Raw genomic sequence first — 21,401 nt, forward strand, 5'->3', positions numbered from 1 at the left:
TTCAAATGCAGTATATTTTTATTAGATTAAAAATGCAGTCTTTTCAGGTGTTGCTGTTAATGAACAACCCTCTGAAGACTATGGAATACTATAGCTAGATTTTCCCTATAAGAGGTTTTGGGGTTTTTTTTTTGGGTTGGTTGGGTTTTTTTAGCATCAACATTGCTGGCAAGGACAATGATAAAGAGATAGAACACAAGTAAGTTTCAAATTGAGAAGGATCAGTTAAAATGAAATTAATCAAATGCAGACATTCTTGTTTCTGGAATTATTACAAATTTAGCTTTTGTTACACACTCAAAAGTGCTGGATCACAGAGTCAGAGCAAAGACTGAGAATTCTTTATACAGGGAAAGAAAGGTAAAGGGAAGGAAATTAGTGGAAAGAATAGAAGCATGAATATTGAGAGCAGGAAAGGGGGGGGGGGGGGGGGGGGGGGGGGGGGGGGGGGGGCAGGGCTGTAAATATTAGCCAAAAACAGAGATTGTAGAAGACGCTGAAGAGGAGTCAATAACTACATCTGGAGAAATACTAACTTCGCACCATGGAAGCAAAAAGAACCACTCTCAAGTTAACAGTCCTTGCTCTCCATCATGGCTATAAAAATCAGACTCCCCTGGAACACACACAACCTACCAGAGGCAAAAATATGTCATTCTCACAGTGAGGTTCTTCAAGAAGTTGCAGCTTTATATTGCATGCAGCCCATATGCCCCACAACAAAGCTTACTGAAGGATCCTTCTCTCAGCAGCTCAGTCCTCAACTCTACTGGGCCAGCTTCACACAAGCTGGAAATGTTTCTACAGCCTACAGTCCACTGACACATAGCATGTTAAAGATTCACACACCCAACTGCCTGGATACCATGTAAGTGAGAATCCGATACATCCAGAGATGTACAGCAGAATCTGGGCCCCCAAACCTTGGTCTTCAGTGGATAAACTACATCTCATTACTTGAGCAATCATCTGCAATGTGGTGAACTGAACATCATGATTAAAAGTCAGATACCTGCATTCTAATCTAGACATTACTAAAGACTCACTGTATGAGTCCGGATTTAAATTTTTCAGAGTAAGATTTGACCAGTAACATGGGGGTTTCAGACAATCAGTATTTGAGTTTGTAATTCAAAACGTGACAACCTAAAAGTCAGATCAGTTTGGCAAATGCAGCTATTAGCCTCTGCTTCTCACATGTGAAAAGCTGGAATAGTAACAAATAACTTACTACACTTTGCAGTGTAAAGGAAAAAAAAAAATCACTACATGGTACATACAGTAGCGACAGATATCAGAAAAAAATATTTACAGTAACATCTAATTTTTTTCCAGAAAAGCTGCATTACAGATGAGTTCCCCAGTAATTCACTCTTGCAATTCATACATAAATAAAATCATTCTTGTCATACATAAAATTATTCTGCAACCAAATACAAAAAGGTGCTATAAAAGTGAAAGGTGCTATGGAGACCGTGTTTGACTGCTTTCATTTCAAGAGTGACAGACATATTCTTTGGTCAAATTGCAGGAGGCTCAAGGTTTTCTTTCATGCAACCTGTCATTCATAGAGAATACAGTAAAATTTGTTTGTGTTATCTTTACCATTGCAACAATTAGTGTGAAACAGACATGAAAATAGACACTCTGTCTCAGAAATACATGACTTCACAAGTCTCTGTAAGACACAATGATGCCTGTCCTGTCACTAAGCATTTAGCTTTGACAAGAGCTCGGCTGTGTATCATTTAACCAAAGCATTCACTGTAAATGTTTACTCATCTGTGGGAAGTGACACTGCATACTTGCAGCTTCACTGGGGACTCAGAGAAGTTAGATGATATAGATTCACTGTATAGGTTTGCTTCTTTCTTGACGCACAATTTAAGATGTGCTACAGCTTTGCTAAGCCTTCTTTACTTTGCCTCAATTTCATCTGTATGAAAACAAGGTACTGCGTACATAGCATGGATGGGGACTTTTGAGTGGGTTTTCCCTAATCACATAAACTATAAATGTTAAATATAAAAAGGATATATACATAGCATACAATTAAGGCAGAACAAGCTTTATATGTGTGTATCTATTAATTAGGTCTCAATTTCAAAATAAAAGCATTTTCTTACAAGAGGTTTATATATTTTAAAAGTATTCCAAATATGTACATTACATATATATTATATAAAAAACCAAATAATTTACAATGGTAGCAACTTTAAAAATAATTACATTTCTTTATTGAGTAATCTAATTCAAATATGTAAGCAATTTGACACCAAAGTAAGTTAGGATCAGAAATGAGCAGTTCTTTTATACTGTACTAGCTGAGTTCATTTTAAATCACAAAAACACCTGGAAAAAGATGATCTGACCAGTATTTTGGGGAAAATCCTTTTCAAGCTAAAAATTTTTCAGCTAATCAGAATTCTGAGTACTAGTCTACTATTCATTCTGCGATTTAAGTACATGTTGTTGTCTTTGAGTAAAGACCTAAGACTGGAGTGCATGCAGACAGGACACTTGACACAGATGTTCACGCAATGATAGTAAGAGCCCTTCCAGAGTATATTTCACAAATCAGTTAGGATGAAGCAAACAAGTATACACTGCTCACAGAAGCCCATTAAGGGATGGAGTCACAGATGCAGACTTGAAGTTATCATTTTTATTAAAAAATATTTCAGCTGTAGTGTAGTCTCAGAACAGAGGAAAACACCAGAGGCAAACCAAAATTAGGTCTTCAAGCAGAGACAGAGGAGAAGGCAGAGAGGCAAAGCTATATAACATTACACAGGGAATATAAAGGCCATTTTATTGCGTTGCTAGTAGCATTTTAAAAAAAAAAGAAAAGCTCACAATGGGTTTGCCTATATGGTAGGACTGGATGAAGCATAAGGCTCGTATTTCATGAAAGACAACAAAAGCAGACATAAAACATAGGCCAAGTTCGGGTCTGGAAAATCATGGTTGCACAAGGGGAAGAGAAAAGAACACCACCATGAAAACTGACATAAATGATATACAATTCATACAATGATTCTGTCTCTCAGCTATTCTCTCTCTGAGCACTAGTGAGATGTTGGTCATTGTTGTATCTGGCACCAAACATTTAACGAATACTAACTTCACCTGGGTGCAGCAGACACCAGTAATTTATTTATGGCAAAAAAAAAAATTTATCATTTTGGCAATAACATCTGAGAGCTGGTAAGTAACATGAATAATAAAGAGGTAGCATAACATTAAATTTAGATTTTGATTAGTATAGTAGATCTGTGCAATATAACTTCTGAGTTCACTGCACTTAAGTTTTTTTTTCCATGTAGCTTTAAATCTGAAGTGACAGAGTGTATCATGAGAAAGACGGCTAGAAGCAGCCAACTTTAGAAGTCAAATTCAGAAAACAGTGAAGAGATTGGCAAGTGCTTCACCAAACATTTACATTAAACATGAATTGTTGTTCTGATTACATCTTAAAGCCAGTAAATGAAGAATCATTTTTTTAAATACTCATCTCCTACTAGCATTTATTTTTTATTTTTTTAAAGCACAGCATATCAGTGCAAAGTATTAATCTCAGATAAGTTACCTTTATGAAACATTACTACAAAAACATAGTTAGTCATAATTAACCACAAAAAAGGTAGTTCTCATACCTGCTCTTTGCACTTTTGTGTTTTGTTTTGGTTTTTAATAATTATTATTCATGGCAGATACATACCAACTTTAACAGGTAATTACACAACCTGTGCGGGTTTGCTACAAGCTATCACTGCTGCCACTGAAGTCAGAACAAATGGCCACACCTAAACAAACTCGGGGAAAAAAACCTAACCCTTTTACATCGCAATCTGGTCACAGCAAATGGTCTGATATTTGCATCTGAGTCTGTCCAAAATACTTGCTCAGTTTTCTGATAGGTGACCAAGTCTTTTCTCACCTATTCATGTTTTTGTTGTGGTTTAACCCCAGCAAGCAATTAAGCACCAGAGCCGCTTGCTCACTCCCCCGCCAGTGGAATTTGGGAGAGAATCAGAAGAGTAAAAGTGAGTTAACCCGTGGGTTGAGATAAAGACAGTTTAATAGGTAAAGCAAAAGCCGCGCACACAAGCAGCGCAAAACAAGGAATTAATTCCCCACTTCCCACGGGCAGGCAGTGTTCAGCCATCTCCAGGACAGCAGGGCTCCATCACGCCTGACAGGGACTGGGGAAGACAAACGCCATCACTCCCAACGTCCCCCCTTCCTTCTTCTTCCCCCAGTTTTACGTGCTGAGCATGACGCCATACGGTCTGGGATATCCCTCGGGTCAGTCGGGGTCAGCTGTCCCGGCTGTGTCCCCTCCCAACCCCTTGTGCCCCCCCAAAGTCTCCTCGCTGGTGGGGTGGGCTGAGAAGCAGAAAAGGCCTTGGCTCTGGGTAAGCACTGCTCAGCAGTAACGACAACATCCCTGTGTTATCAACACTGTGTTCAGCACAAATCCAAAACATAGCCCCATACTGCTACTATGAAGAAAATTAACCACTCCAGCCAAAACCAGCACAGTTTTCAATTGTGAAAAGCTCAAAATTCTTTCAGAAAGGGAGAGGATTTGCAGACATTGTATGATCTTATCTTTTGGGGAGGGTTGACACAACCATTCTCCTATCTTACACTGGTAGGCATAACTAGTTTACAGTAGGAAAAATATTTAAATATGCAAATTCTTGCATATGCATGTTGACAGTATTGACAGCCAAAGTAAATCTCCACGATCTGTGACAGAGGACGAGGCGTGACTTCACACTACTAAATCCAGTTTAAAGAAAGACCAAAAATTAAATACTTGAGAGCAATAAATTAGTACTGAACAGAATAGTGACTATTGTCTGTAATAATAATGTTATGAGAATTAAGTGGATTATATTACATATACACAAGAAACAAAGATATCCATAGAAAATGAGAATTGACCAACCCACAACACCAGACTAAATTTCTTCACTGTGTTAACTTTTCAAAACTGTACCTGACACATATGATATCTGCCTGTAAGAGAAAAGGTAGCATAACAATATCCTGAATTTATAAGGAAAATAATATTTAATTTCAAGCTCTGCTACAAGCAAGCCTAAAGTAAAAGTTAAGCAACTACTCCAACTAGGTGTATTAATGATGCCTTAGAGTGGAGCCAAGCAGCCAACACAGATGTTGTTCAAGTGGCTTAAAAGTTATGCATTTACGGTTAGCAAAAAAGAAGAGGTTACATCTGCTGGCAAATAGAACATTTTCATGGTTTAAACAGATCACCCATTCTCTAGTATCAGTTCTTTCAAAGTGCACGTGCTCAGTTTTTACTATTCTTTTTGGACAGCAGTTTCCATACCTTCATTGCCCTGTAACATATTACACAGCGGTAGAATAAGTGTCATTCTTTTACCGATCACATCAAGAACTGGACAACTCAATAACATCTCCTAAAGTCTGGTGCCACACAATCAGTTTCAAGCCTCCAGAACCCACACAAGGATGCTACAGATCAGCTCTGTTTCTCTTTAGAATGCACCTTCTGACTTTATTTTGCTGTTAAACATTTTCAAGAAGCAGCTAGGAAAAGGCTTAAGATTCCTTCTATATGATATCTGGAACTTATTTCTGACAAAGTAAAAATATATGCCCTTTGCTTTTAATAGGCACAGAACCACAATATCCCCATCCACCTTAACTTAAGTTTATTGCTAACAAATTGCTGCAGTGGAATTAAAGCTCAAACATGAACCAAAAGAGTAATGAGCACTGCTAGATGAGCTCTAACAGCATAGAAATAACAACAGCAATTTTACTCACTCTACTATAAACACCAGTTTGTAGATCCAATTTAAAAAAAAAAACGAAACATGATTGATCATTTAAGTTGGACTTGCTGCTTTAACTGCAATAAGGTACAATGTGAACTACGCATGCACGGTGTTTCTGAGAGCTTTCATAGTACCATGAAAACTAATCTGATGGCACTGAGCTATCCCAGTGATGTTTTCACTTATAATGCTTTGCAATACCTTTACCTGTAATCGTGCTTGTCAAAGACGCTGTGGATTCATAATGCAGATTAAGTCTTAATGAAGTCTTCAAGCAGCTGAAGTTCTCAAGCAACAGTGACAGTGATGATAGCAGTTTTATAAGTTGAAAAACCCCAAACTAATTTCATAATTAAGAAGTGTTTTCCATTATACATTCCTCTATTATTTACTTAGCAAAGGTTAGGAACAGTAAAGAGATCCTACACATCTGCTAAAGCTGCCTTCTAGGATTTTCACACTGACTGTTATATTTTCAGATAGGCATCATTGTAGAAGCCAGAAGATTTAGCAAAATACAATTCTGTATTGTTTGTAGAGGTTTGGAGAGACAAAACATTACCTCACTTATACATAACTCCACTGTGTGTTGCTGTGGTTTTACAAAGGATAGTACCTCAATGCAAGCTATTGCTATGATTAAGCACCATACTATCCAAAGTTGGGAGGGGACATGAGGAGAAACAACACGGCTTTAGGTAAACACACAAAGAACAGCTTTTTAAAGCTCTAACCTGGGATCACAAATTCCAGCTGCTTCTCATTCTGCTACTGGCCTTTTAGCTGAGGTTAAGCAATTGCTTTTCTCCATCTCAGTTTCCTCATCTGTAATAGGGAAGTAGAGACATTCACTCCATTTCAGAATTATTATGATGTCTATAAATAAAGAGGCCTTCCAAGGAGTGTTGTTACTACGAAATATACATTAATTATGATTCTTCATTGGTCTATTTATCATTGCATTAACAGAACTTGTTCCTGTTTTCCTTTTAGTTACCGAGAGGACACAGCTATCAGTCCAGCAAAAATGATACTAATGTTTTTATCTTTACTAAATAATGACTTTAATTTCTTTCTTTGTTTAGGGATAAAATATAACATGGGATTCCAGCAATCAAAAAAAGTAAGTTTTCGGAAGTACATAAGGAAAATTGTACCCATATTCCGAGTATGGAGTACAGATAGAGATGGCTCAGATAAGGCCACTAGACTGGAGATGAAGCATTGAAAAGGAAAGATGCATCAAAGCTTTGCCATGAAGTGCAAATTTTCCTTTTGAAGTATGAATTTGATAAGCTATGCAACTTTAGTTTTGTAAGTTTTTTCCTAGACTGGATATTGCTAAAAGATATGGTAAACTCTGCACATATTAATATTCTGTATGAAATCGCACTGATCGAATGAATGTCTTGAGAGGTACTTAAAAATAGGCTAAAGAAAAATACTGGTGAAATTCCTCCATCTAGTGGCTGTTAGCACAGTCACAGCAGCAGCGAATGGCTGCAGTGGGCTGTCACTGACTTCATAGTTTAAGGACAAGTGCAAAATATGCAAAGGAACAACTGTGCAGCTGCCAGCTGTTACACAAATGCCGTTGCCTGGTGAAATCAGTGTGATGTGATTGACATCACTGCATCTCTACAGCTCCAGCTTGACCTTCTGAATGAAGTTACACTGACAGAAGACATTAAAATCATGGCATTTAATTTTCCCGAAAACTGTAGGCTCATCATCATCGTCATCATTAAAGGTGTGAGTACCTAGGAAGTCCGAATTTGATAACCTTGAAATATCAGCCATATCATGACTAAATAAGATGGAATTTCAGCCACTCTGTAAAGCATAATATTTACAAACACATCTGCTATTTTACATAGACAAAAACTTTAATACACCTTTGACTACCGGAAACAACCTCTGCAGAGTACAACAATCACTCCCAACAACTGAATACATAGTGTATTGTATGACAAATTATCAGCTGGTTTCCCAGTCTGCACATCACATACCACCTCCACTACCAGAATAGCCAGCAAAACATTTCAGAAGCCTAAGTTCTGCAACGACTTGCATAGTACTCTAAAAATTGCATTTAATACTGATCTGAGTTTTGTATAATAGTTATCAGTTTAAACAAGTCCCCTACAAAATAATATGATCTGATTTTTTTTTTCCTTTTGTCATCAGTGCTTTTTGTAATGAATACTGAGTCTCTTTTTTAATCTCTCACCCTTAAAGAAGGATGCGGCAAGATATAACCTCCATGACAGCCCAAGTTTAAGTTACCTATAGTATTGCTTTTTTCAGCCAACAGAGACTTGTAAAATCACTATTACAATTAAGGTTAAGATGCCACCTTGAGAGAACATAACCCTACTAATCCTCATACTGTACCTCTTAAAATTCATCCAGTATCTTATTTTTGAAGCCAGTTTTAAATATTATTAGGGAGCAAATAAAGACTGAAAATCAGAAATTTACAATTTATAAAATCTCCAAATCAACATTAAGTATTTTGGGTAAGCAATAAACATTCTGCAATTACATGTGCTTCCTCTGTTGAAATCCTCCCTAGTGGTTCATATGCCACTCAGCTCCCAGGTGAGTTCTCAAAACAGAGATGACATGTAGTTAAACAGTGTCCAGAACCTAATCTTAGTCTTAGAGGCACAGACATGCAGACAGGGATTTAACTCAGCTGCTTTGAGAAGCAGGAAGTAATGGAGCACATCTGGGCTGTATGCCAGAGTAAGTATTAACCAGCAAGATCCACCTAATGAAAGAAAGCAGGTCCCAGAAACCCCTTATCCATAGACCCGCTTTACTTACTCTGTTTTCACTTGCCTAATCCCAGCTACAACTCTGTTCACACCCCTTACTGCTTCTCACCAAGTCTCAGTTGCTTCGGCTCACCTCACTCAAGCCTCCCTTTGGGGCCCCTATCCATGCTGCTCTCACCAAACCCACTTCTCTGCAAAGCCTCCATATTCTCACCGCAGTCCTTTTGGCTTCCTTCTTCCCACTCTTGCTCCCTCTACGTCTTCGCTCCACTTTGCAGACACTATAAACCTCCTGTTAGGCTTCACTCTGTGCACAACCGCCCTCGCCACAAAGATAAGCTACTGAAAGGGCAGGGTGGGAAACAGTTATGTGACAACAGGCAGTCTGGAATAATTCAGCCAGTCCTCCAAATACTTGGATGTCTTTGAAATTTCCACAAAAGGTAACTTACCTAAGACAAAAGTATCTATCAGTCTGGGTGCAGGCACCACCTGAAATACAGTTAAATCCAAACCTGAACCAGAATTTACCAGTTCAGACTCAACTCAGCCTTTGGGTTTCATGTAAGCACAGAACAAGCTGGCAAAAGAAAAGCCTGTACCGCAACGTAGGCACAGCACTGCGGACTTGTGGCAAAGCATTTTGTTGTACAATTCTGCTGAACTCAGAGCGTACGAAAGATCCACATTAAAGTCGTACGAGTTGTTAATAGTGACAAACACTCTCTCACTTACTAACATCTTTAATCTCTTTTTCCCCATTAGGACTGTGTTTCCAGCGATAACCAGGATAGAATAAGAAAAAACACTGCAGATGGAGTAACAATGGTAAAGCAGAACGACTCATTACACCTATCTGATAATGTGCCCACTAAGCTTCAAAGCACAGACAGAGGGCAAAGCAGCATAATGTTTGCTATGAAAGATCAACAGAAAGGTGAAGAAATTAATTCCATCAGGCTGCATAAACGGAGGAGGAGATTTATAATTAAAAAGAGCCCAATTTTGATTTCCATGAACAGCTCCATTCTCAACTTGCCCACGCTTAAATCTGAGGATAGAAACAACAACAGGTGGAAAAGTCTCTATCAGATCCAAAGAGAAAGAAAGCAGATTATGAGGGAAACTTGTTCTAAATACAAGAGTAATAATAGAAGAATAATCACTCCTTATCATGTTTCTAGAATATTTGTAGAAGATAAATACAGAGTTTTATACTGTGAAGTACCAAAAGCTGGCTGCTCTAACTGGAAACGGGTACTCATGGTTCTTAATGGGCTGGCTTCTTCCACAAAAGACATACAGCACAACACAGTGCACTATGGAAACTATTTAAAAAGACTGGATGGGTTTGACCACAAAGGAATTTATCATAGGCTCAACACTTACACAAAGATGCTTTTTATTCGTGAACCTTTTGAAAAGCTGGTATCTGCATTTCGGGACAAGTTTGAACATCCAAACAATTACTACCACCCGGTTTTTGGAAAAGCCATCATTTCCAGATACCGTGTCAATGCCACCAAAGAAGCATTAAGGACAGGCTCTGGAGTCAAATTTAAAGAGTTCATTCAGTATCTCCTGGACGTACATAGGCCAGTGGGTATGGATATCCACTGGGATCACGTCAATAGGCTTTGCAGCCCATGTTTAATAGACTACGACTTTGTTGGGAAATTTGAAAGTATGGAAGAAGATGCAAACTTTTTCTTGCACTTAATTGGTGCTCCACAAAATTTAACCTTCCCCAAGTTTAAAGATAGGCACTCCAATGAAGAAAGAACTACTACTAAAATTACACAACAGTATTTTGCACAGCTTTCTCCTTCTCAAAGACAACGAAGCTATGACTTTTACTATATGGATTACTTGATGTTTAACTACTCAAAACCTTTTGAAGATTTATATTGATTTGAGAGCTGGGACATTTCCACAGTCATATCAGTTGAGATGCATAACAAATCCAGGTGGCTTCTGTTTATATAGACTTGTCTGTTAGTAAACAATTGGTTGAAAAACAGGAAAAAAACCCAAAACAGAACATAAATGGCTAGTGATGTTTACAACTTCACCTTAATTGCCTCCTTTTTCAAATCATGTTTTTTCTATAATTTCTCCATATGGAATGTATGTACATATATGTATAATATGTCAGGGCTCCCAAATAAAGCACATAATTTTCCATGCTGGTGTGGCCTGTGTTTGCACTGGGAGGATGGTTTCAAACTGGGGAAGCACAGCTGACAATTCTACAGTGGGGCCAGTATTTCAAGCTCTTTACTACTTAGAAAATAACTCTGAAAGTGACAGAGTAGCAGGCAAAAAAAAATACAGAGTAATATTTACAGTTCATGGAAATCTGCAACACGCGAAGCCATACACTAAACAGGCACCATGTATTTGAAGTTGGTCATAGATTCCTACTTCCTGATATTCATAAGTTAGTTAGGGAGAAAAAGTCTATCACACTTATGCTGTTCAAAAATACACTGATGAAACAACTAATACTTAATGACCATGTGAGTGCAGTATTAAACCAGATGTTGCAATTCAGAGTGAGGATGCGTTCTCTCCCTTCAATATTTCCCTTATGGCACATTCATCTGCAAAAAGATAAAATGCAGGCGAACATTTGCATCTTTATAAATGTTATTAAGATTCTTTTAATCTTTTGCATTAACATAAATCTCTGGTTTAATCTTCATAGTCACCAGGAATATCAAATCTTTCCTTCATAATAACAAGCAAGAATAAATGCAACTTCCTGCCCAACAGGGTAGTTCTTTTCATTGCTGCAAACAATTTGCACTTGTTTATTTCAGTAACAATTAGATCTGACTTAACACACAAAAAATATTCCAGGTGGTTTAGTTCAGTTGTTCATTTTCTATATTTAAGAGAAGGCTTTCTTTCACCTCTAGCAGAAATCTCTTGTGAGAATCAAATACTCGACCTTCCACTGGTTTTGTAAATCTTCACGCTAATTCTGTATTCAGTATCCTTGTTTACATGTCATTTGACCACTTGAAATTATGACATTTACATTGGCCATATTGGAGCAAGTCTCAAACTCTACCAAAATGCCAAACTTGAACTCCCCTGTAATTTCTAGAGTTTGTATTTCACTGTCGTGGTTTAATCCCAGCCAGCAACTGAGCACCACGCAGCCGCTCACTCACTCTGCCCCCCCCGCCCCCTAGTGGGATGGGGGAGAAAATCGGGAAAAGAAGTAAAACTCCTGGGTTGAGATAGAACGGTTTAATAGAACAGAAAAGAAGAGACTAATAATGATAACACTAATAAAATGACAACAGGAATAATAAAAGGATTGGAATATACAAATGATGCACAGTGCAATTGCTCACCACCTGCTGATCGACACTGTTAGTCCCCAAGCGGCGATCCTCCACCCCCACTCCCCCCAGTTTATATACTGGGCATGATGTCACACGGTATGGCATACCCCGTTGGCCACTTTGGGTCACTTGCCCTGGCTGTGTCCCATCCCAACTTCTTGTGCCCCTCCAGCCTTGTTGCTGGCCGGGCACGAGAAGCTGAAAAATCCTTGACTTTAGACTAAACGCTACTGAGCAACAACTGAAAACATCAGTGTTATCAACATTCTTCGCATACTGAACTCAAAACATAGCGCTGTACCAGCTACTAGGAAGACAGTTAACTCTGTCCCAGCTGAAACCAGGACATTCACAACCAAGAACTCTACCACAACTGGCACTGTACAAAGGTACGAACACCTAAGAAGAAACACTTGTTTCAAGCAGTTTCACATTTACAGGTTCAGATCCTCACACAGATATTTTCATGCATCACAGTTTCCCCAGGAACATCCAATATCTTTTGGCGGGTTTTTTTTAGTTTTCATAGGGAAAAAAATTGTTTTAAAATAACTTGTATTGAAAGATTTACTGACAAATACTTCACACTTTATGTCTGACATCAGAGTCATCATGTGTGTCCCGTGTCCATTCCTCCCCACCCCCTGAGAAAAATTGTTTGCATTAGAAAGGTAATGTGGAACTTATTGTTCCATGAAACTAGTTACCGTTCCCAGTCTGCCCAAGCTCATCATCACTACCTTGCTGCTGCAGCTAACCACCGACCTCACCTTTCCACCCCCTCAGATAGTTGTTGATCTGCTCACATGACTAGGGAGCAGCCTTTTTATTCAAAGTAATTTTTCTGCTAGGCCAGCTCAGATCAGCAGTAACAGGCTGGGGGCTATTCATCCGGGCTGCTCTGCCAACATGGCAGATAACCTCACTCAACAGGACACACTCAGGAGTATCCAGGGGAAAACAAGACACATTAATCACTTCCTAGTGCAGATAGAGGAGAACACTGATTCTGATAGTGGTGAGATTTATTGGGGGGGGGGAGCAGGTGGTGAGGAGCCATAGTCAATACCACCACTAGGAAATTGAGTTATGCCATCCTTAGCATTTAATGGCATTAAGTGCTCCAAGAAGTGACAGTACTTTAATTGATGCAATTGTTTTGCCTATAGTTACAGAAATCACAAACAGTCACCAACACAAGGAAAGGATATAATAGATATCGGATCCCTCATAGCTTCTTCTTCAGGGTCTGATCTTGCAAGCAGGTCAGTGTACCAAAGCACAGTGTGTTATCACTGCTCCAGCAGACTAGTGCTGAACTCATTCAGGTCAGCAGGTGAACTTCCACTGAGAGAAGAATCTCAATTCACCTTACTGCAGCACCATTACAGCAGAAGAGAACATGCAGACTCATAGGTTACGTCTGTGATGCAACCAGAGTAAAGGTAGATATCATTTGCATTCAGACCTCTGCTAGTTTGAGAGCGCTCTAAGGGAAAGATTAAAGAACTTAATCCTACCGCTAGATTCACATTGAAGACCCAACTTTCTCCTTCCTCCTCCTCCCTCACCCCAGTTCCTTTTCAGCTTAATCTACATATACACATAAATTGATAGAGCCACAAGGTCACATTTTCATCTGAAAGACTTTGTTGGTACAGTTACACATCAGTAAAGCGTTCACAGTATGCATGGAAAAAAATACCAGCAAAATTGCACTTCTGATTGTATCAAACTGGTGCTTTTCCTACTACTACCCCCCCCAAAGCTATTTTAATTAAAAACCTTTACTACTCCAATAAAAGCTAATGACAGGGGAATAACATTTTTAATGACAAATGAAGATGAAGATTTTGGCAGGGTTTTATTTTGTCTGGGGTAACAAGCATTCTTTAAACAAAGACTGCTAAATAAATGATTTGCATGTTTATGACAAGCTGTATGTGGCATAGTAGCATCTGTTTTACAGTATCTCAGGGAAGACAGAAGTATCCTCCTAAATACTTGAGCATCCTTAATACTGGCTAGTTGCATTAGTTTGACTTTGTTACTGCTAGTAGAAAGGCGGCAAGAAATGGTTTTAAAAAAAAATCAGATCTGTAAAGAAATATTTTAAAGCCAGAAGAGATGCATTATCTTGAACAAAAAAAAACCTAGAGCAACAGACAAGTAAACTAATAAATTCATATCAATTAAAGTGTTTAAATAAAAAGCAACAATTTTAACTCAATGGTGTTAAGTATTCAGACTGCTCATTTCCCTTTGGATTACCTTGTCTTTTTTTTTCCCCCAGATATAAAAATCTTGACATTTTCATTTTTGATAATGCAATTGAACATGTTTCAAAGTTGTTCATTCTGAATTTTTTCCATATTTTATCCTTCTTTTTCATATGGAAATTTATAGAATCATAGAATCATTTAGGTTGGAAAAGACCTTTAAAATCAAGTTCAACCATCAACCCAACACCACCATGCCCACTAAACCATGTCCTGAAATATTCAATTTCATATGAAAAGGGGAAATTCAAGACTTTATACAAAGCCCTCCTATTTTCAAACAGCCTAGCTCAGAGGTCAGCTGAGGTAAAGATCTTGCATTGCTATAATTAGCCAAAATGAATCATTTTGTCAATCCAATTGTTTTTTTTTTAATTCTTCTTGACATATCTTAGGTAAGAGGTGAATTTTATTACTACTGGACTGTTTACAGAACTGTACTCCTAGTTCTCACCTCAAAATTTTCCAGTATTTTTACTCTCAATCCTTTTCTGCCCTACCTCTCTACTCACAACTCCTACCATCTTAGAACTTCATCCACCCTAGAGTTAACTACAAATAGCTCAGGTGCTGACAGCAGTCAAACTCCCTCCCCACAGAGATTAAACAGACCTGCCTCCCAGCTTCATAAATCCATTCTTCGGTTGCTTCCAGTACTGGAGATACTTTACTTGATTCTAGCTGGGGCAGCTCTCCATTACTCCCGACATATTGACAACTTCTAAAATCCCCATTTTAGGATTTCAGTGACCAGCATATTAGGAGTAAAATGGTCACAATAACAATTCAGGGGTAAGGACCCAGCTAAAGCAGTCACAGAAGTTGAGGTATAAAGGCACTGAAACACCAACAGATCAGAATCTTAGGCCTTATGCCTTAAAGCAGTCTAAATCCTATAGTAGAAAAAGAAATTAACTCAAATACCAAAATAAATTGTGTAAACTAAGTAGGTGTTCCCTGAATAAATCAGTAAGACAGCATTTTTAAGAGGCAACACTATCATCTAAATAAAGCCCAATTTGTTAGCCAGCTTTTGCTGTCCTGGTACTCCAAGCTGCCAACTGCAGTTCTGTCACTCCATTGCTACTTCAGCACGAGAACTACACTAACCAGTCACGGTGCCCAGAACATAGCCAAGTGAAGTGTACTGAACAGTGCAATACACAGTTTATTATCTGGCTTTGCAAAGTCTGAAATTGAAAACAGCAATCATTTTTTAATTAAGGGATAATTTAAGAACTTGATATTGGGATGCTCGGTACATAAAGTTGATGAGGATCTGAACAAAGTCATCTCCTTTGAGACATTTGTGTACTGTTCCCCCCAACCTCCACCTCATTTGAGCAACTTACTGAGAAAGTCTACTTTTTGGATGATCAAAGAGTATCTTTTTTTGAGATAGGGATCCACAGAGTAAGAGAACCACATACATGGACTGCATGTACTACACAGGATGTGAATTTAATCCTTAGTTTCTTTGCACTACTTGTCCCATTTGGGTAACACCATTGCTGACAGTAGAAGCAAGAGCACACCTATCACAAATCCATGTATAATTATCTACTTATATGCATGCATAGAGAGTACATAGAAAAAAAAATCCATGCAAATAGCATTATACATACTAAGGTATCTATTAACAGAAAGATTTTAATATAAGAACTCACAAACAGATGGGTGGGAGATATAACCCCCCAGATATGAATTGTAAAATGAATACAAGAAATATCAAACATCCGCATTGTTTTTTAAATAGTTGTTCTTGGTTTCTTTGTACAATAATACAAATTAATGTCAGGCCAACTCAAACGGTACCACATTATCTGGAATTGCCAGATAAAAACTGAAAAGGGGTTTCTTTTGTTGTTGTTGTTTTGCTTAATTATTATTGCTTTATTATTGACACAAGTTGCTTTAAATCACAGACATTCTTTTTCTACGTCAACAAGAAATCACACAGGTAGCTGGGCATAGTCCAACCAACCATTTGGAAGAGAAACATAACTACAAATCTCAGCCTCATCTGTTCATTTTAATTTCAGTGATACCAGTACAACAGCATCTGCATGCAGCAGTAGTTTGTTTTCAGAACACAATATGAGACACAAGACAGAGCACAGCCTGTTTGAGCTGATATTGCTTCAAGGGATAATTTTCAGGTTGACGTTGTTATTTGTGGTGACTTCAAAGCCTCAGCATGCACCTGCGCATTCTTGAACAATGACTTTGGAAGTGTCCCAAGCTTCATATGGCAAGATGCGTGTAAGTAATTTTCATCACAATACAACAGCTACCGGTTAAGAAGGGCCAGCAATTTTCTTAGCTTTCATCAATGGAACCTAGCAGACAAGCCTGTAAACAAACACCTCTAATGGCTTCCAGCATGACACTGCTGTAAAAATGCACTGCAGTCAAGTACAAGAGTACAATTTTACATTACCTATACCACTGACAACTGATATTTACCACTGGTAAGTCACTTTTGCCAAAATTTCTCAGAACTATCCACTCAAATAGAGGTGTCTAGAATTAAACAAGCAGTTAGACTCACAGTGGATTCAAGTTTTAAGAATGGCTGGCACCCACCTGTTTCACACTTCAATTTAATCCCAAAATATGCGAAGACATTATACATAATGCATCACTTGGGCAGCAAGGGCAAGACAGTATAGAACATACTGACACAGAATGGGAAGGCAGACATGATTAAGCCTTGCTCACTGCCACCAAGTTATTTGGTTAACATATTATGAAGCAATTGATACAGTTAGCTGTGACTCATGTTAGAGAATAAGAATAATGTTTGCTTTATGACTAGTCTAATAGAAACATTCAGCCTTGTAAAAATATTTTCTGGTCTGGCTTAATGAAGAACTCCAAATATTTAGTTTAAAAATAACACTTTGGGAAGTTCTATGCATACACACAACTCAGTGGACAATTAACTTGCATGTAGCAAGGAGCATTACGTACATAACACCTTCTATGTGGGCAAATCTTTTAAGTGTCATTTTCCAGGCAGTTTGTGCCACAGTGATTTTTACCCAGTTGCATTAATAAGATCTTTCAAATTCTGCCATCTATTGCCATTTTTTCCACCAACTACTTTTTTTAACTGAAGACACACATTTAACAGAATTGCAGCAGCGGTCAAGTTTTCCATTATGCACCTACCTTGTATAAGACTTGAATTCTTCTGTTTAAATTCAGCTATTACAGTAGTGCTGGCCCTATGTTTCACATTCAGCTTTATAGGTCTCCCTATCAGTGATCTTTTCTAGCAGTGTCATCATTTTTTCCTGAAGCTTAAAAATTACGCTGTCGAGGTATGAAAAATGAAAAAGGCTTTCACAATCCAACTTTTCCACAGTTATTTTCCCAATCTGGGATCCTGTCCAGATTTATTTTCACTTAATACAGGAAATTTCCTCTCAACATATCCAAACATAAGTAATGTCACCAGCTGCAAAAGGTGTTAAGATTATCTTCAAGCAAAAGGAGCAGCAGCATGGGAAGCAATGGCCTAAGGCGACTGTACTAAGAGCTTGTCCCAATCCATTAAACACTAGTGGAGGTGGCTTCTTTCCTAAGAAATGAAAGCTCCAGGCTACAGTTCACCTTCAAATTCATAGATACAGACTAATGTACATTATGATCACAAGAAAGTTATTTCATCTTTGTTTTAAGCATGCATCCAGTCAGTATAAACCTTTCTGGGTACCATGATGTAGCCACAGAGAAGTCACATGAAGGTGATGCCAGCCTACATATAGACACATACACTGAAGACCACAGGGCACAGTTTTAGCTGTCTGTTTCTATAAAGTGTCAAATAGCCGATCTGTTTCTACAGCATTCATTCACAACAACACTCCTACACCTAGTAGTAGTCAGGTAATGCTAATAGGCTAATGCTTAGGGCAAGTAACTGATAAATAGTAGGCCAAATCTCCCAGTTATCTGACTGGTTTGAGTCTGATCCCCTAGAATTGCTCTGCTTATCTTTCCCCATCTCTGGTGTGGAGAAAAATTCAAGAATTATATAATCTTTAGTATTTTTCATCACATTTCATTTACTGATCTCAAATGCATTTAACTCACCTATAGCAATATACAACAGAAAGGGGTTTAGCCTGATTTTTTTCCCCACCAATATCTCTTTTATAGAAATTTTTTTTTAATAATACCAAAAAAACCCATAGTCACTACAGCACAGGTAATCTGACCAATAAAACAGACAATGTGATAGAGCAAGAAGCTACAATATTTATACAGTCTCACATTATATTTCTCCACTGAAATCCATACAGACATGAATCCAGCTCAAGTGACACACTGTGTACTCATCAAGGTGATATTGTCTTTATAAATCAGACATACAGTGACCATTTCAAACAGTGTGGAAAATGTGGCAGACATAATATGAGATGGGTTATGCATCTGACAATTTATCCATGTTTATCTGTGAAAAAAAAAGGAGTTTATTTTTTATTATCTAAAATAAATCTGAGAATGTCATTAGATCATCCCACCAAAACTGAACATCAGGTTTATATTACAGGCTACGAAGCACACAGCAGCTGGTAATGATCAAAAACATTTTACCTTGGAGCCCTTTCATAGGGAGTTTCAAAATTAACCATTCAGAATAAAAAGCTAAGCCTGCCATATTTGACCAAAATATACAGCTTATAAACACAAGAATGAACAGGTGCAGAGGTGTATTTCAGAAAAATTCAAAAGATAAAAGGGATAATATATACATCCTGAAACTCTAGATACATATATCTGATTACAGAAAGGGGGGGGGGGTGAGGAAGAGAGAGAGAGAGAGGCAAATAAATGAGAACAATTAAATTCTAGTAAATTGTATTACAACACAACCATACACAACCATTATGTATTTTCATTTCATTTCTGCGCTACTGGTTCCAAAATAGCATCATGACACCGACCTAAACATCTTGCCCAATCCTAATTGGAACACCACTACCCAGTTGCTCTGGAATAACTACCAGTTGAACACAAAACTAGCTTGCTAAGCTGTATCCGAGCAAGGCAATGGTGAAGATGGTAAGAAACAAAGTAATTTCACCTGTGTCAGAATGGTGGCAAGTTGAGTCCACTTGTTACAGTCAAGCTAAACAGGCAGCATAGGACAGGACAGCCCAGCAATCAGTAATTAAAAAAAAAAAAAAAAAAAAAAAAATCACATTCTCATCTTTGATTAGCAAGACAGCACCAAAGACAAATTTGACTCATGCCAGAGCTGGTACCTACTTGAAAGTGGTAACCCTCTGATGAAATGGATTTCCACATCAATTGGTTTTCATTGGTATCTGGACCTTCTGATTAAGTTAAAGAGCTTTGTATTGACTTAAGTGACAAATTAGTTTAGTTGAATCCTTGTCCCCTCCCACAGAAGATGCATTTTCAGTTACCTTCTGCATGGTTACATTGCCCAGTGAGGTCCCAAATAGTATATGCCATTTATCCATTTTTTCCCTCTTTCACAAGGAGCTACTTCTCCCCCACTATTCCTCATTCTAAACTATGAGAAATAAGTAATACCCAGAATTACAGCAAAGACTGGTTTTGAACACATTTTTCCAATTCCCTAGCTTCAACTCAGAAATCAGTTTCCTTGCAGATGTACCTGACAAGCAAAGCACCCTAGAATAACACCTTCCAAAATCCTGAGCCTCCCAATCCAACTGACTTTGAAGGCATTGACTCTTCTGTTGTGTTTCTGCAGTAAAAAAGTAGTACTGACATGGCTTGCTATTTAAGGAGCATTGCCCACTCACTGACTTAGTAGCAACTTGTGGATGTTCAAATCTCAAAAGTATCTTACTCCACTTTTCTTGTCTTCAATTCAGATTTTACATTGTAGCCTTACAGATTATCTGCAGCCAGGATGGTTTCAAACCATAGGTGTTTGTTTCTCACATATCAAAATCTCCTATCCCTCCTGAAACATCCATAAAGAAATAGGACTAGGGAGAAACTACGTTGCCTTGCCCAACTAGCGGTCTGGTTTTAAATGGTCCGAATCTTCTCAGCACTTTCTAACCATATCTGCATTTGGACTAACACCTACCTTTTGCAGGTTTAGCATATGGCATAAATATTCTATGATGCAAACAGATAGGTCCACCAGTTTCAAAAATCTAAGCTCATGACACAGATTCACATTCTTCCTGAGAGCGATTAAAATATGCAGACACACTCAGCCTCACCAATACAAGTCTGTGGAAGAAATGCTAATGCAAATTCAAGTATATACATCCGCACTTCAGCTCTGCCTTCATTGACTGTTTGATTGGTAATTAAGGCATATATTTGGTTCCAGAGATATAGAAAAAAAACTCAAATCCCAAAGGAAGCCATCGAATCTGAGCCCAAGGTTATTAATCATACTGCCTCTAATTGTATATAAAGTATCTTTACTCGCTCAAAAATGTTTTTTTTTTAAATATTATGGGATTTAAATATGTCACAATATTCTGGATATCTTGATTAGATCTCCTTTAATACTCTGCCTCCGAATAATTTGTAATTTATTTAACACCACTATAAATCTCACAGAAATGAAGAACTCTTACTAATCATTAAGATTAAGCAGAATTTTTAGCCTGACAAGATGAGCAACAAAATTTGATAAGGGGAATTTTTTTTCTTAAACAGTGCTTTTTACTGTCTTCTTGTAATTAAAGTTTCAACCAAGGTCCCATTAGGCCAATACTGATCCCCCCGTGAATCAGATAGACCCTCAAGTCTTCACGTTTTCAGAGTTAAGTCTCACTGGTAACTAGCATCTGGGAAGGTTTTGACTAAATGAAGCAAGAACTCACTAAGATTAAAAGCCTAAAGAATTTTGCTCCTCATTGACATTTAAAAAAATTTCTGCATCATTCCCCTGATCCAGCAAGATCACAAGCCCTCACAAAACACCACACAGGTTACTTTACAGGGTTGACTGCAAGGGAAGGTAGGCTACAGTGGCTATAGGTGCCAATTTCAAGTCAGGTAGCCAAAGTACATTAAAGCTCACTATAGATGCCCTCCCTCATTCAGCGGTCCCTCATGATTAGGGCATAAAAATCAGTACAGTCAAAGTCTGGGAGGGCACAGAACCTGTGCCAAGCA

General features: G+C 38.1%; 1 protein-coding gene across 1 annotated transcript in view; it reads left to right on the top strand.

Annotated features, from left to right (window-relative positions):
* CHST8 (carbohydrate (N-acetylgalactosamine 4-0) sulfotransferase 8) overlaps positions 1 to 10,543 on the top strand; it is a 145,449-nt gene extending 134,906 nt beyond the window's left edge. The window contains exons 2-3 of the mRNA XM_010585122.1: positions 6,923 to 6,960; positions 9,383 to 10,543. Of these exons, the coding sequence (XP_010583424.1) occupies positions 6,923 to 6,960; positions 9,383 to 10,528 (1,184 nt within the window). The 3' untranslated portion in view covers positions 10,529 to 10,543. The remainder of the gene's footprint in view (positions 1 to 6,922; positions 6,961 to 9,382) is intronic.
* Positions 10,544 to 21,401: the final 10,858 nt, after the last annotated feature.

This window comes from Haliaeetus leucocephalus, unplaced genomic scaffold, assembly GCF_000737465.1.
Source record: "Haliaeetus leucocephalus isolate CR32 unplaced genomic scaffold, Haliaeetus_leucocephalus-4.0 Scaffold92, whole genome shotgun sequence".
In the NCBI taxonomy this organism is placed as follows: domain Eukaryota; kingdom Metazoa; phylum Chordata; class Aves; order Accipitriformes; family Accipitridae; genus Haliaeetus; species Haliaeetus leucocephalus.